At 38.3% G+C, this 17,487-nt stretch overlaps 1 protein-coding gene across 1 annotated transcript in view; it reads left to right on the top strand.

Moving 5' to 3' along the window:
- ADGRL3 (adhesion G protein-coupled receptor L3) overlaps nucleotides 1-17,487 on the top strand; it is a 1,741,359-nt gene that overhangs the window by 1,487,504 nt on the left and 236,368 nt on the right. Inside the window, exons 15-16 of the mRNA XM_053703187.1 lie at nucleotides 10,476-10,684; nucleotides 16,594-16,770. Of these exons, the coding sequence (XP_053559162.1) occupies nucleotides 10,476-10,684; nucleotides 16,594-16,770 (386 nt within the window). The remainder of the gene's footprint in view (nucleotides 1-10,475; nucleotides 10,685-16,593; nucleotides 16,771-17,487) is intronic.

The following is a 17,487-nucleotide window of genomic DNA, read 5'->3' as shown; positions in this document are numbered from 1 at the left end:
TCTGACAGAAATGCAGGGGTGCCAATATTTTTGGCCATTACTGTATATGTGTGTGTATATATATATATATATATATATATATATATATACACTCTCACGAACAGTTCAACATATGCCAAGGTGCTACAATGTGGGTTGAAATATAGCAAGTAGGAGACAGCACTCTCTGGTCTAAGACCATATATATATATATATATATATATATATATATATATATATATATATATATATAATAGGTGTGTATTCTGCTTTGGAACTTTTCAATTCATTAACAGAAGAATACATATTATTAGAATAAACTGATAAAGATTGCTTGATCAAAACAATTAAGTAATGTATCTTTGCCATTTGGTGACAAAAAATGTGCTGGAAGGGGGGGGGCACTATATTGTTTGGCTAATCAGCTTCTTTGTATTGATGTACAGTGGGTCTAACCATTTGTGTACCCATAGTCCCTTGTCCAGTCCTGTAAATGGTTGATGTTAAGGACAGCCAGACAGACAATAAATGTTGGATTTTAAACATTCAGGCTTGCCAAATCAAACCTTAACCTAGCATAGGAAGGTGGGAGACTAGAGGAAGCTCAGACCTTTCCAATCACTTTGACTAGAGCTATTGCAAAATGTAGATGTACTCTTGTGAGCTAGTCATAGACTATGTAATTGCAGCAGAAGGCCCTTTAGCTAAATGAAATATAGCCCACTACCCGATAAATTCTCTGTTTTCTGTTGGTACTAAGAAAAGACAAAGAAAGGTCCAAAAGCCAAGGTCACAGTCATGGTCAAAAGATTAGAAGCAGAAACGTCAAGTGACTAGAAACAGAAATGGTCGCAGTCACTTTCATTGTAGCAAGGTATTTGGAAAAGCTTTAAATGTCAAGTGACTCTGATAGCAACAGTGACCTTTATTGGACATGGTCGCTTTCACAGTCAAAATGCATTCTGGATAAGCAGAATTGTCAAGCAATTCTGACAGTGATCTTTGTTAGTTACAGTTACAGTCATAGTTACAAGGTATTTTGGATAAGCAGAAATGCCATGCTCTGACAGCAACAGTGATAGTGACCTTTGTTGGTAAAGGTCACGGTTATGGTCAAAAGGTATTTTGGATATGCAGAAATGCCAAGTGACTGACTGTGACAGCAGCCTTAAGGTGTCACAAATCAAAGTGCTTGTCCATGTCATGTGGAAATGAGCATTCAATCTACTATGTAACTGACAGTTCACAATGTCCTAAATTGGACACAGAATGCCAGGTACATTTTTGGGAAAAAACGCTACTTAATTTTTATATGTGGTTTGCTCATTGAGCAACTACTAAATTCCTGAAAGTACAAAACTAAGAGCAATGCATTTCTGTATAAGGTACAACCTTGCAAAAGTTTTGCTTGAGGCCTTAAACAAATTTACTTAGTATGCTCTCTCTCCTGCAGCCATTTGTTATAAGAACATTTCTCAAGTTTACAGGGATCTCAATTTCATGTGTTTCTTTGTTTAAGAAATGTCATGGTAGTTAGGGGAATTGCAATTCCAGTGATCTCTCTCTTGGAATTTATTTCTCCTTTTAAATTAATGCATCCCTAAATGAATGTAAGAAATCTAAATTTAAAAAAGACATCTTTTAAAGAAGAAGTTTACTACAACCTGGGCATTGATCTCCACAGATCTTTGAGGTTGGGGTACATTTTAGAATCATGTCAACACTTAGTGATAGTGGTCTCACCAGACGTTTTGTCATAAACTATGCTATGGTATACATTAGCTGACAGAGTTGGGTGTTTATTATGGTTGGCATGCCAGAAGTTGTCCACATTCTCTGGTCTGAGATCAACAGCAGTGTAGTCTCTGCCATTAATGTTCCATGGGGTCATGATCAGTAAGGGGATTTCTTAAGAAACTTAGCAGTCTAATATGGATTTCTGCTTGGAAACTACAAGATAACCATGCTGTGTGCCAGCAAGATCCTGTTTACAAACAATTCAATAGAAATGTTGTATATCATTTCTGATTTAAATCTTTTTGCTGGTTCTTTGGATTTCTTGGGTGATTTCAAGCCAACACATTCGATAATTCATCTAGCTCAAGATTGGACACAGAAGGGCATTATTCCTATAGGTATATATATATATATATATATATATATATATATATATATATATATATATATATATATATAATATATATATATATATATATATATATATATATATATATATATATATATATAATATATATGTGTGTGTGTGTATATTTTACATGACCAGTATCAGATATATAGAAAAGTACATTATTTTCTATGTGAAAAACAAAGGAAAAAATTATGCGTTTTGTGCATCCTGTTTAGGATTTAGATTTAATTTGGTCGGTTAGCACACATGAAAATTTAGTAATCTTAAGGTGCATTATTGAAATATATATACCATGGATTATTTATATTATTTTACAGTATGTTTAATAATTTTAATATTTTTTTTTAATATTTTGTTATATTTCAATAACACATTTTAAGATTACTAAGTTTTCATGTGTTCTAACCCAACTACATTAAAATCTAGATCGATGGTCAAAATGCATATTTTACTTTCCTATGTTATTATTAAATATATATATATATATATATATATATATACTTGGAAGAGACCTTGACGTGGTACCTGAGCTTGTCCCAGGTAACTAACTCATCCAGTTTTGCTTATAATCCTAGCTGAGAGCTTGTGAGCGAGTGCTGGACTTTTTTATTTGGGTGTTGCAGTGTCTGTTTCTGTAATTCACCCTTTGGGCCTGCACCCAGGCTGGCCCAGGGTTAACTCCCTGTGACTCTGTAAATAGTGTAGCTTTATGTGAGTGCGATAGCAACCAAAGCTGAGCCTGTTTATGGGTCATGGGATGTGTACCCGGTCTGGATGTGCTGTCCTTTCTCCTTGTTTTGCTTACGCCCAGGGTGATTACATAAGTCTGTGAACCCTGACTTGTTCACAGTTTGATTATTAGCTTGCATTTGTGTGCATGGCCGCAGTTTTGTGGCTGTATTAGGGACTCAGGTACTTGGAAGAGACCTTGATGTGGTACCTGAGCTTGTCCCATTTGGCCAAATGCGGTAATTAAGTCTTCCAGTTTTGGTTTTAATCCTAGCTGAGAGCCAGGCAAGTGCTGGACTTTTTTATTTGTGTGTTGCTTTGTCTGTTTCTGTAATTCACCTTTTGGCCCGGGGTTAACTGCCTATGATTCTGTAAATAGTGTAGCTTTATGTGAGTGCGATAGCAACCAAAGCTGAGCCTGTTTATGGGTCATTTATTTATATATATATATATATATATATATATATATATATATGTGTGTGTGTGTATTTAAGAATAAATAGAACATATATTTCTATATGTGAAGAACAATGGAATGTAAAATATTAATATTTTTTGACGCTCTATCGGGTCGATTTATGAAGCAGCGGATGCTGCTTCCGACCCACTCCACTTCAGTTCCGCTTGAAGCGGAAGTTAAGAAGCAGAGGTCCTAAGACTGCTGCTCCTTAACTCGTCCGCCACCTCTTAGGTGGCAAACAGCAATCAGCCCGATCGAATACATCGGGTTGATTGACACCCCCTGCTAGCGGCTGATTGGCCGCAAATCTGCAGGGGGCGGTATTGCACCAGCAGTTCACCAGAACTGCTGGTGCAATGATAAATGCCAACAGCGTATGCTGTCAGCATTTATTGATGTGCGGCGGTCATGATACGCTACATAGTATCTTGTCCGTCCGCACAATAGTAAATTGACCCCTATGGGAGAATAAGTTAACATGGTCACAAACATTTTTTTGCCTGTGCTGGGTTATGCTCACACGCAAACATTCTCCTTTCAACTTGTAATACGAGTGCAATCCGATGTGCACAAAAAGCTTCCATCTAGCAATGTTATCGCTCAACTAGTAATCTAGCCACTAATCAGGTTTCACAGAGAGATGCTCTATTTTTCCATCTATGTATCTGGTCTTTTATCAGAGTAAGGACTTATTGTCTTCTTAATAGGGTTCACTTTTAGAATATTAACTCTGAAATTATTTTAAACTTGGTCCATTCCTCTTAATAATAATGGTGCTCTTTATCACAAACTTGATGTGGTGAGAGTCCTAATTATTATATGAAGACAACACATTAAATCGGGAAGACTGATTATCTGTTTGTGCTCCATTCAGAAATGACAATAAAGTTCTAACGTTTTTGCTAGATAGATTTGTTCTTCTGTACTGGTGGCATATATGCTTAGGAAATACTGAGTATGTTCCAGGTTTGAAGCTCTAGATCTAAAGCTTCATTTTGCTCTCAGTTCAGTGGAGCTTTGTTTAGCGGATACATGATCTTCTTTGCATAGTTTCTCCAATTTTTACTAATTTATTACGACTAAATCCTTACAAGCAGCTTTTGGAGGTCTTATGAGACTACTTTTCCTGAAACATAAATGTTTTCCTCAATCCAGTCATATAGTTTATGACTTTGGTCCTGAATATGTCATTACACATTTGTGAGAGGAAAACTAGATTTATTCTTAGTAATAAAGCAGTTTCTTCACATTTTAATTGTGACATATGAAACCACTTTCTTATACACCATATTTTGTATATCTTTGGTTTGAGTTGTTTCTGTATGCTGCAGACTCTCCTAAGACTGCTGCTCCTTAACTTGTCCGCCACCTCTGTGGTGGCGGACAGCAATCATCCGATCAGATATGATCGGGATGATTGACACCCCCTGCTAGCGGCTGATTGCCCACAAATGTGCAGGGGGCAGCATTGCACAAGCATTTCACTAGAAATACTTGTGCAATGATACATGTTGACAGTATTGATGTGGGGGGGACATGGGTATCATGTCCCCTCGCACATTCATAAATCGCCCCTTTGTCTTTTCCCAGCTTTATAGCTGTTTACAATTCATTTTATTTTTAAATTTATCTCAAAATGGGTACTTTGCCTACATAAAGTGACACTTACATAAAGTGCCTTGAATACTTTCTTCTACTTTGTAAGAGACATATACCATATATATGTCACTACTTTGAGGCTGAATACATAATAATATATATATATATATATATATATATATATATATATACAACATTTTAAATTAGGGGGAGATAAAAGGCGAATTTAAAATCCTGCTCTACGCACAAAATATAGAAAAAATAACTCATTGTGTAGTTCATTAACAAATCTAGACAGGCCCAGAAGCTTGTTTTCCCACAGAAAACCTCTGAATTACATTGTTTCCAATGCATCAAAGGATTCTGGGTAAGATATGCAAATTAAGTACACAATGACACAACTTTTTACTTCAGAATGCTTTTCAGCAGGTTCCCTTTACGCCAAAGTATCGCTGTTCACACAGCTTATAAACTTAGCTAGGGTTAGTGCAGTGATTCATAACCATCCCAGGACAGACTGTTTTGTGGTTTTTGCCACTCATCAGCCTTTTTTAGGCTTGCTGTATTGATTCTCTGTTAAAGTAACATTGTCTGTTTAAGTATAATAGTTAGCTAACCAAGGTAGTTAGGCAAACAAGGTTTTGGGGTAACCAAGGGGAAATATATTTATTTAATACTTTTAAGTTAAACCTTTTATTAAGAATGTGTGAGAATCTCATTCAGTGTACAGTTTGCCACATGTTTGCATCACTGGAGCAGCCGCTTCTGGGATTATATGTTTGTGGCAAGTGCGAGCATATTGTCTCTTTAGAAACTCGTATTGGGGATCTGGAGGAACGAATTGCAACACTACATGAAATTCAGACACTTGAAAGGGAAATGGATAGGACTGAGCTGGTTGTTAATGGTTCCAGCAGTGGGAATGGGGAGGATTCAGATGAGGAGACTCCAGGATGTAGCTGGGTCACAGTTAGAGGGCGAAGTAAGCGGAAGAGACAGGCCAGTTCTGAGCTGGTACACCCCAATAGATTTGCAAGATTAAGTGAAGATGTTGGGGATATCAGTTCAGGGGTGGCAGTGTCAGAGAGGGCCGTGTTGCCTAGTATAGTGAACAGTCCTTTAGCTGTGGAAGAGGAGCATACTATGGTGGGCAGTCCTTCAGTCATGGAAGAGGGGCATACAAGTCAGGGCCAGAGGCAGATGTTGGTGGTAGGAGACTCTATTATAAGGAAGGTTGATAGGGTAATTTGTCATCCAGACCCTTTACATAGAACAGTTTGCTGTCTTCCAGGGGCTCGTGTTAGGCATATTGTGGAGCGTATTGATAGATTGTTAGAAGGATGCGGGTCTGATCCTGCAGTCATGGTGCATATTGGTACTAATGAAGAAATCAGTGGGAGATGGAGAGTCCTAAAAAATGACTTCAGGGAGTTAGGTAGCAAGCTTAAAGCAAGGACATCCAAAGTAATATTTTCTGAGATATTACCAGTGCCGTGTGTTAACTCAGTAAGGCAGAAGGAGCTAAGGTCTGTTAATTCATGGCTAAAAACATGGTGTAAAAATGAGGGGTTTGACTTTTTAGAACACTGGGCTGATTTTTCACTAGGGTACAAATTGTACAGTAAGGATGGATTGCACCTGAATGACATGGGTGCAGGTGTGTTGGGGGAAAGGATGGTAGCACGTTTAGAGAACCTTTTAAACTAGGCAAAGGGGGGGAGGGTCAATTTGAACAAAATAGAACAGAGAGATCAGTGTCTGAATATGTCTCTCCATTAATATCTCAAGGAAGGGATGACTTAAGAAATGTCACATTAGAAAGTATAGAGGAAAGTACACCAAGTAGCAGCAGAAAGCACATGAAAATTAAATGTATGACAACAAATGCAAGAAGCATGACAGGTAAAATGGGGGAGCTGACGCTCTTAGTTGCAGAAGAGGACTATGATGTTATCAGTATAACTGAAACTTGGTGGGATGATTCACATGACTGGGCAGTTAACTTAGAGGGGTATACATTATTTAGGAGGGACAGGAATAATAAAAGGGGTGGAGGAATCTGCATGTATATTAAACCTGACCTTAAACCTACAATAAGGGAAGATATTTATGATGCAAGTGACAATGTAGAGACCCTGTGGGTTGAAATAAAGAGTGGGGGGAAAAATCCTAAAAAAAATATTACTAGGAACATGCTACAAGCCTCCCAACATTAGTGACCCAGAGGAAACTCAACTACTAATGCAAATAGGTAAGGCTGCTAATAACAGTGCTGTAATTATGGGAGATTTTAACTACCCTGATATAAACTGGGCCAATGAAACTAGTAATTCAGCTAAGGGGGATAGATTTTTAAATGTTCTCAGGGATAACTTCTTGTCACAATTAATAGAGGAGCCAACTAGGAGTAAAGCTATATTGGATTTAGTGCTATCAAACAATACAGATATAATATCAAACATAGAAATCAAAGAACATTTGGGTAACAGTGATCATAACATGGTCACATTTGAAATCTCTTTTCATATGCAGTGTTTTAAAGGCTTAACTAAGACTTTTAATTTCAAGAAAGCAAAATTCAACGATTTAAGGAAATCATTAAATAATATAAATTGGGACAATGTATTTTCTAATAAAAATACAGAGGATAAATGGATAATATTTAAAAATGTGTTAAATAAATATACATATCAATACATACCATATGGTTATAAAAATAAAAATAAAAAAAATAAGCCGTTATGGCTAAATATAAATGTGTTAAAAGAAATTAGGAAAAAACGTAGGGCATTTAAATTATTAAAAGAAAATAGTACAGACTCAGCATACAATATTTATAAGGAATGTAACAAAGCATGCAAAAAAGCAATCAAATTAGCCAAAATTGAATATGAAAAATTAATTGCCAAGGATTCTAAGTCTAACCCTAAAAGGTTCTTTAAGTACATAAATAGCAAAAAATCTAAGAAGGATAATATAGGTACATTAAAATGTGTGGAGGGTAGCATGATAAATAATGACAGGGAGAAGGCTGAGGTACTAAACCAGTTTTTTTCTTCAGTATACACAAGAGAGGAACCATTGAATGATACTTTGGAACAGAATAGAACATGCCAGTCCATACCACTAACTGGGTTTTGTTTAGAGGATATCAGGAAAAAACTAAAAAATATTAAGGTAAATAAAACTCCAGGCCCAGATGGAATACACCCAAGGGTGTTAAGGGAACTTAGCACTGTTATAGACAAACCTTTACTCTTAATTTTTCAAGACTCATTATCCTCAGGCATGGTACCCCAGGATTGGCGTAAAGCTGATGTGGTGCCACTCTTCAAAAAGGGAAGCAGGGATGATCCAGGAAGCTATAGACCAGTTAGTCTGACATCAATAGTGGGGAAGATATTTGAAGGGATTATAAGGGATTATATTGATGAGCATATTCGTGTAAACAAGATTATGAGTTCTAATCAGCATGGCTTTAGGAGAAATAGATCATGTCAAACTAATCTAATTAGATTCTACGAGGAAGTAAGTAAAAATATAGATAAAGGGGAATCAGTTGATGTGATATACTTAGATTTTGCAAAGGCATTTGATACAGTGCCACATGAGAGATTAATGCACAAAATTAAGGGACTGGGAATAGCTGAAAATGTTAGCTCATGGATAAATAACTGGATAAAAGATAGGGAGCAACGAGTAGCAGTAAATGGATCATACTCAGATTGGACAAAGGTAATCAGTGGCGTCCCCCAGGGATCAGTACTGGGCCCTGTTCTTTTTAATATTTTTATAAATGACTTGGAGCAAGGATTAAATAGCGACATCTCTATTTTTGCAGATGATACTAAGTTAAGTAAGGTCATTAGGTCAGAGCAGGATGAACTCTCTTTGCAAAGGGATTTGCTAAAATTAGAACTATGGGCAAGTGAATGGAAAATGAGATTTAATACGGAAAAATGTAAGGTTCTACATTTTGGAAGTAAAAATAAGCAGGCTATGTATTTTTTAAATGGGACAAGACTTAGCCAAACACAGGAGGAAAGGGATTTGGGAGTAGTAATAGATAACAAGCTAAAGATGAGTGCACAATGCAGGGCAGCGGCTTCAAAGGCTAATAAGATACTAGCATGTATTAAAAGAGGCATTGATTCAAGGGAGGAAAGCATAATTCTGTCATTATATAAAGCCCTGGTAAGACCTCACCTTGAGTTTGGAGTGCAGTTCTGGGGACCGATTGCTAAAAAAGATATTGCAGAACTAGAAAAAGTTCAGAGAAGGGCCACAAAGCTAATAAGGGGATTGGAGAAATTAACCTATGAGGAGAGGCTAGCCAAACTGGGTCTGTTCTCTTTAGAAAAAAGGCGCTTGAGAGGTGACATGATTACTTTATATAAATATATTCAAGGCCCATATACAGAGATGGCAGAAGCTCTTTTTATTCCAAGAAAATTGGTTCTGACAAGAGGTCATAATTTAAGGTTGGAGGAAAGGAGATTTAATCTCCTGCAACGGAAACATTTTTTCACTGTAAGAGCAATAAAATTGTGGAACTCATTACCAAAGGAGGTAGTGAATGCCAATACCATAGATACATTTAAAAATAGTCTGGATAAATTTCTGTATATAAACAAAATTCATGGATATGATTGCTAGTATTAAATGGGTCACATTTTAATGGGGTTATTTAAGCTTAACTGGAGCTTTTTGTAAGTATTTTAGATTTGTATAGGTTGAACTCGATGGACTTCAGTCTTTTTTCAACCTTATCTACTATGTTACTATGTTACTATGTTAGAAGGTTAGAATCACTGCTGGGTGAAGTTGATTCTAGGCAGAATACAACAACATTTTAAATTAGGGGGAGATAAAAGGCGAGTTTAAAATCCTCCACTACGCACAAAATATAGAAAAAATAACTCATTGTGTAGTTCATTAACAAATCTAGACAGGCCCAGAAGCTTGTTTTCCCACAGAAAACCTCTGAATTACATTGTTTCCAATGCATCAAAGGATTCTGGGCAAGATATGCAAATTAAGTACACAATGACACACCTTTTTACTTCAGACTGCTTTTCAGCAGGTTCCCTTTACGCCAAAGTATCGCTGTTCACACAGCTTATAAACTTAGCTGAAGTAAAAAGCTGTGTCATTGTGTACTTAATTTGCATATCTTACCCAGAATCCTTTGCTGCATTGGAAACAATGTAATTCAGAGGTTTTCTGTGGGAAAACAAGCTTCTGGGTCTGTCTAGATTTGTTAATGAACTACACAATGAGTTTTTTTTATATATATATATATATATATATATATATATATATATATATATATATATACACACACAGTAAGATAGAGATAGATACATAGATATAGATAGATAATTATATGACAGATATTATATAAGATAGATAGATTGATAGATATATAAACTTTTATTTAACTTTAGATTGTGAGCATTTCCTATTTGAAATACATTTTAAACCAGAACTGATTTGCTGTAACCCTCTTAAAACTAGTTTGTTAATCTTTCTCATTCATACCTAACTTCCACTTTTCAGGAGAGATAAGAGTTGCTTTTGTCCTGTACAACAATTTGGGTCGCTATCTGTCTACAGAGAATGCCAGCATGAAATTAGGAACTGAAGCTTTGACCACAAATCACTCTGTCATAGTCAACTCTCCTGTCATTACTGCAGCAGTTTATAAAGAATCCACTAGTAAGGTGTATTTGGCCGACCCAGTGGTTTTTACAGTAAAACATATTAAGGTGAGTGCTAAGCATGAAGATTAAGTATGGGTTTGATCTACAAATAAGGTTTCTGTTTTCTGTTGGAAGTAAATGCAGACTTATGTTATATCTATATTGTTTATACAAAAGTTATTTTAAAAATTGAATCCGGTATACAGTTAAGATACCTTTTTCTTCAGTAATAGAGGCAAAATTCCATAGGTTTGCAAATTTTATGAAAGTAATTTATGCATTATATTAAAAAAAAAGCTTAATAGAGCAATGCCTACTAGAAAGTTAATTTGTATAGAAGGCCTCTAACATTTAGCTAACACCAACATTTAAGTGTCCAGTATTTCTGTGACCATATGTGCCGCTACATTTTTTCCCTTACATTTTTAGAGGAAATACTTTAATGTATAAAAAATAACTATTGATGTCTGTTCGTTGTGATCTCATATATGAAGACAGTTTGATAAACATAAAGGATGCTAAGGTAAAATATATGAGTGCTATATTAAGGAACATGTTTATAAAGAATCCACTAGTAAGGTGTATTTAGCCGACCCTCTGGTTTTTACAGTAAAAAATATTAAGGTGAGTGTCATGAGATGCAGGACATAGGCAGGACACAGCAATGATGGTGCAACTCTATTTTATTACAGAGCATAGCAATTCACATCTAGTCAGGTTGATGGTACTAAACTAACTGCGACACAGACACCGGACCTAAGCCCCGACCCCAAACTAGTGACATCACATCCTGCTCTCATCACATCTTCCCCTTTTTCAAAGGCGAAGCATACATTTGCATATAACAAATAACAAGGTATACGAACAGAGTATACAACAACATTTTTTTTTCGAACATTATATAAACAAATAGGTTAGAAAACATAAACAAATAAATTACATCCTGACTTGGACATCGGGGTAGACTACCCTAGTCCACAGTGACCATGGGATTATTCTGCCCATACTTCCGTTCACTGTTCTAGCTAAAGTCAGTCCCTGTATCGGGCCGGAAGTTTCACCACTCTTCCGCTTGATGTAACTTTGCATGAACTGTCCTCTGATACAGAAGATGGTGAACTAGAGTCTGCTGGAGACAAAGATATATCCCCGCTGTGATCTTGCTGAGGGGAAGGCACCTCTCTTAGAACAGGGGATCCCACCGGCGGTGGTACTGAGGCATCCAGTTCCAGACTCTCAGGTACAGGCTGAAGATGTCTTCGGTTACGGCGTGTAACCGTCCCTCCCTCCGTAAGGACTGTGTAAGACCTTGGTTCTGGAGAGCGGCCCACTACCGTAGCAGGCGTCTTCCATTTCTTCTCATCATCCAGTTTAATTCTGACACTTTGGCCCGCTTTCAGTTCCTGTAAAGGCCTGACAGAATGTCTCCTGTCGTAGAAGAAACGATAACCCTTTTTGGCCTCTTCATCCCTCCTAAGGACTTCGTCCCGAGGAACAGGGTCAGGCGGCTTGAAGACACCCACTGAGGGTAAAGTGGTGCGAATCTGGCGTCCTAGCATCAGCTGTGCCGGGCTAAACCCGGTGGCTTGAATGGGCGTCGCCCTGTATGACAAGAGGGCTAGGTACGGCTCAGATTGCTTTAGAATGAATTTTGTTGTTTGAACTGCCCTTTCAGCCATTCCGTTGGCCTGCGGATAATGTGGACTTGACGTGGAATGTACAAAATCATACTCCCTGCTGAAAGCACTGAACTCTGTAGAAGCGAACTGCATACCATTATCACTCACTAGCTCCATTGGAATGCCCCAGCGGGCGAAGAAGCTCTTCAGGCGAATGATAACGGCCTGACTTGTGATATCATTCAGGGGTGCAATTTCCAAATACCTGGAATAGTAGTCGATCACAACAAGAAACTTTTTCCCGTGCAGTTCACACAAATCAGCAGCTATTTTCTGCCACGGCCCCACAGGCAGCGGAGTAGAAATCAAGGGCTCCCTTCTCTGAGTAGGCCGGCTTTCCCGGCAAAAGGCACATGTAGACACGTGATTTGCAATGTCGGAGCTGATCCCAGGCCACCACACAGCTGTAGCTGCTCTTTCTCTGCACTTTGTAATGCCTAAGTGGCCATCGTGAATCCTGTTTAACATCTCCTTCCTCATGCTGACAGGAATTACAATGCGGTCTTGGAACAGCACCAACCCCTCCAGCTCCGTGAGCTGTGACCTCTCTGGCTGGTAAGCATTTAAAGACATCCAGGCTGCCCGGCTCTCGGGCCAGCCTTCTTTTATGTACTTTATAACCTCTTGCAGATCTGTGTCCAAGTATGTCTCTTTCTTTATCTCTTCCAGTTTCCTTGAAGAAATGGACTTAGAGGCCAGAACTGAATCAACATACACTTTCACATCCGATTCTGTGGAGGATTCTTCAGCAGCAGCCAGCGGGAGCCTGGATAGTGTATCCGCCACAACCAGTTGTTTCCCCGGCACATGCACTGCCTGAACATTGAACCTGAGCAGTCTCATTAAAAGTCTCTGGCATCTCAAAGGTGTTTTGTCAATGTCATAAGAGTTGATTAGAGGCACTAGCGGTTTGTGGTCAGTTTCCAGACTAAATTTCTCCAAACCCACTAGATAGCGCTGGAAGCGCTCACAGGCCCAAACTGCAGCCAGGCACTCTTTCTCAATTTGAGCGTATTTTGACTCCGCAGCCGTCAGTGTGCGGGAACAGTAGGCGATAGGCTGTAGTTTATTTCTGTTCAGCTGCAGGAGTGCAGCCCCCAACCCATAACTGCTTACATCGGCACTAACCACAGTCTTTTTTGAAGGGTCGTAGAACCCCAGCACTGGGGCAGACCCCAGCAGGGACTTGGCATGCAGAAAAGCTTTTTCTTGTGAAGGTCCCCAGACCCAGGCAACATCTTTCTTAAGCAACTCTGTGATAGGGTGTAAAACTGTTGATAAATCTGGAAGAAACTTGCCCACGTAATTTACAAGGCCCAATATCTGTCTCAGCTCATATACATCAGAAGGGCTTTTCATCTGTTCAATAGCACAAATTTTCTCGGGGTCTGGCTTGATGCCATCCCCGTTGATGATATGCCCAAAGTAGCATAATTCAGTTTTCCTAAAATGACATTTTTCTTTATTCAGCTTCAGCCCAGACTCTTTGATAGCCTGTAGCACACAACTTAAACGCTGCTCATGCTCCTCCACTGTAGACCCATACACTAGAATGTCGTCCATGACGACCGCTGTGCCCACGTGGTCACTCAGGAGAGAACTCATCTCCCTTTGGAAGATTTCAGGAGCGGAGGATATCCAAAAGGGGAGTCTACAGAAGCAGAACCGACCTACCGGTGTGATAAAGGTAGTCAGTTTGCAGCACTTTGGATCCAGGGGGATCTGCCAAAAGCCGCTAGAAGCGTCTAATGTGGAAAAGAACTTCGCCCCAGCCAACTTTGGAGCTATATCTTCTAATGTCGGCAGCACAAATCTCTCTCTCTTCACTGCCTCATTCAACCTTTTCAGGTACACACAGATGCGCACCTTTCCGTTTTTCTTTGCAACTGGAACAATGGAGGCACACCAATCGGTCGCTTCAACAACCTCTTCAATAACCCCCATAGACTTCATGCGCATAAGCTCTTTCTCCACTTGAGGCATGAGCGGGAACGGAATTCTACGAGGAGTAGAAATACTGTATGGGACTGTGTCACTTTTAAGCGCTATACGGACAGGTTTGCAGTTCAGTAGGCCCAACTCGCCAAACATATCTTCGGAAATCTCATTCACTCTGGCCACGAGGCCCAAGTCACAGGCTGCTTTTCTGCTCAATAAGCTGTTAACACACTGACCTCGGATCACATGCACCCACATGGTGAACTTCCTTTGCTTGTACTCACAGCTGGCAAGAAATTTCCCCACACAATCAATGCGGCCACCAGGACTATGGACATTTTTTAGTAACCTTCGCCAGCTGGGGCTGTCGAGGCAGTTTCATAAATTCAGAAAAAGACATTACAGTGATATCTGCTCCTGTGTCAATCTTAAAATCAACTTTGGCTCCCATTACAGTAAAAGTAACTTTCCAATCTTCCTCTGAGCTTGTCCGTTCCACAACGGACCCCACAAAAGACACTTCCTGACCCTCCTGGTCGCTGTCCACCTGCATCTCCTTAATGTATTCAGTTTTACACACCACTTCAAAATGGCCTATTCTGTTGCATTTTCTGCATCTTTTATCTCTGGCCGGGCATATAGCACTCTGATCATGAGCCCGGTAGCACCGTGTGCATCGGGCATGTTGCGCCCATCCACTTCTAGGCCTTTCCAGTACTTTAGATCTACCGCTCACACTGTGCCTTTCACTAGCAGTTTTCCTAGACTGTTGCACTTCATCCACAATACTCTCAGACCTCAGATCAGCACTTTGCTTTTTCACCAGTTCATTCTGGCGGGCCATCCTAATAGCCCCATCTAACTTTAAATCAGGCTCTAACTGCAGCTTCAGGGAGACTTCAGCATCTGCAATTCCAATAACTATTCTGTCTCTGATTTGCTCTTCTTTAGCAACACCAAACTCACAAAATTCAGCTAATTCATACAGGCTGCGCACAAATGACTCCACAGATTCTCCCACACGCTGATTACGTTTGTGAAAACAAGCTCTCTCATGAATCACATTTCTTTTGGGCACAAAGTGGGCACTGAGTTTATCCATAACTATATCAAAGTTAAATTCTTCCCCTTCTTGGAAAGTAAAAGCATTGAACACTGGCTCCACATCTTTCCCCATAGAGTATAAAAGAGAATTAACTTGTACTTCACCACTCTCCTTGTTCAGTTTGGAAGCAATCCTGAAGCGCTGAAACCGCTGACGCCATGTGGGCCAAGCTGCAGGCTGAGAGAAGTCAAAAGGCTCAGGTGGGGTAAATTTTGACATTGCAATCGATCAGGAACAGAAGCGCAGTCCAGAACTTCTGACACCATGTCATGAGATGCAGGACATAGGCAGGACACAGCAATGATGGTACAACTCTATTTTATTACAGAGCATAGCAATTCACATCTAGTCAGGTTGATGGTACTAAACTAACTGCGACACAGACACCGGACCTAAGCCCCGCCCCAAACTAGTGACATCACATCCTGCTCTCATCACAGTGAGTGCTAATCATAAATAAATAAATAAAGAACTGTACAAGACTTTAAATAAAATTGAAAATGTTTTCATACATTTTTCCTTTTAATATAATGTAAATTCCAGAATTGATGCCATAGAATTATATTACTGCAATCTAGGAAATTATATACATGTGCTCAATAACAGCATGTGCATGGTATAATGTTTCATATCATATACAACTTATTTTTTGCAATGTAACAATATAGCAGGACTTTCAGTAATCATCTTATATCCTGAGTAATCATTGCAAAATATCACAACAGAGTACAATAAATGGGAAAATTGTATTTAAAGATTTGCTAAACAATAGTCCCACTGCTTTTTCAAAGACATGCCTGTAAATAGAAATATATGTATGCCATTTAAGGAGTGTAATTACATTACATTTTTTAGAATACTATTCTCTCGATATAAAAGGGTCAAATTATAGAGCTGGTAGACAGCATATTTGATTTCAATGTTCTATTGAAATGGTCCTTGTTTTACTATTGAAACAGAATTTGGTAAATCAATAAATAAATAAAAACAAGTTATGGATTATATAGCCCTTGTTATTTGTAAAGTAAATCTAATCAGAGCCTTAACTTTGACAGTCAATTAATAATGAATCCATGATTTGTACATTTAATGAGTTGCAAAGGAACATATGGTCCTGGACCAAAATGTGTACATTTATACATAATAATTATATATACAAGTATTTTTGCGTTAAAAAACATCATTTTGTAAATCTGAAATCACAATATATTGGTTGTAACTCAGCAATGAAAAATATGTTTTTCAATTTACAGCAATCTGAAGATAATTTTAACCCAAACTGCTCTTTTTGGAGCTACTCAAAAACCAACATGTCTGGACATTGGTCAACACAAGGATGTAGACTTCTATCAACCAACAAAACACATACAACATGTTCTTGCAATCATTTAACAAACTTTGCTGTTCTCATGGCTCATGTTGAAGTTAAGGTAACAATATAAACTTCTGTGGGTCATAACATTTTTCTTTGCTTTATTTATATGAATCATCTGTTGATATATAATAAAATCAGGAAAACAGTATAGACAAAATACCATTTATATAATAATCCCATGACCAAAAAATAGTTTTCAGAGTTGTTACTAATTAAAGACAAAAATGGTAATAGCTAAATGTTTGACCAATAATTGCTGAGTTAATACATTTAATTTAATTATAGTACTTCTACTGTGAACTGCCCACACAATAATCTACGTTTTCAACAGATCAGGCACTTTCAGAAAATAACTTTAGTGTACAAGTATATCCACAAATGGAAAACCGCCACTACACTGAATGCAAACAAAAGTGATTTTTAAAAAAAGTAATTTTGTATTGCCTTTATCAGACAGTATGTGACTTTCGGTTTATATGGAGGGGATAAAATGTCATATTTGTCACCTAATTATTATTATGGTATTTATTATTTATAAAGCACAGTGGAATATGGCAGCTAAGGCACAAGTTATGGGGGGTAGTCCTTGCACCCTGGACAAGAAGAACAGGGTTAGACTTTTATCTAAACATGTAAAAAATCAGAGCAACAGCAGTGGTACATATATGGTATAAACCAGCAGCCACACAGAAGCTAATGGACAGGGTAGTATTTTACTGAGGAAATTCGAACACGTTGAAACTGCAGCACAAATGGGAAGCAGAGCAGGTTG

This window comes from Bombina bombina, chromosome 2 (assembly GCF_027579735.1).
Source record: "Bombina bombina isolate aBomBom1 chromosome 2, aBomBom1.pri, whole genome shotgun sequence".
Lineage (NCBI taxonomy): Eukaryota > Metazoa > Chordata > Amphibia > Anura > Bombinatoridae > Bombina > Bombina bombina.
The sequence above is the reverse complement of the archived record's forward strand: the minus strand, read 5'-3'. Positions and strand labels throughout refer to the sequence as shown.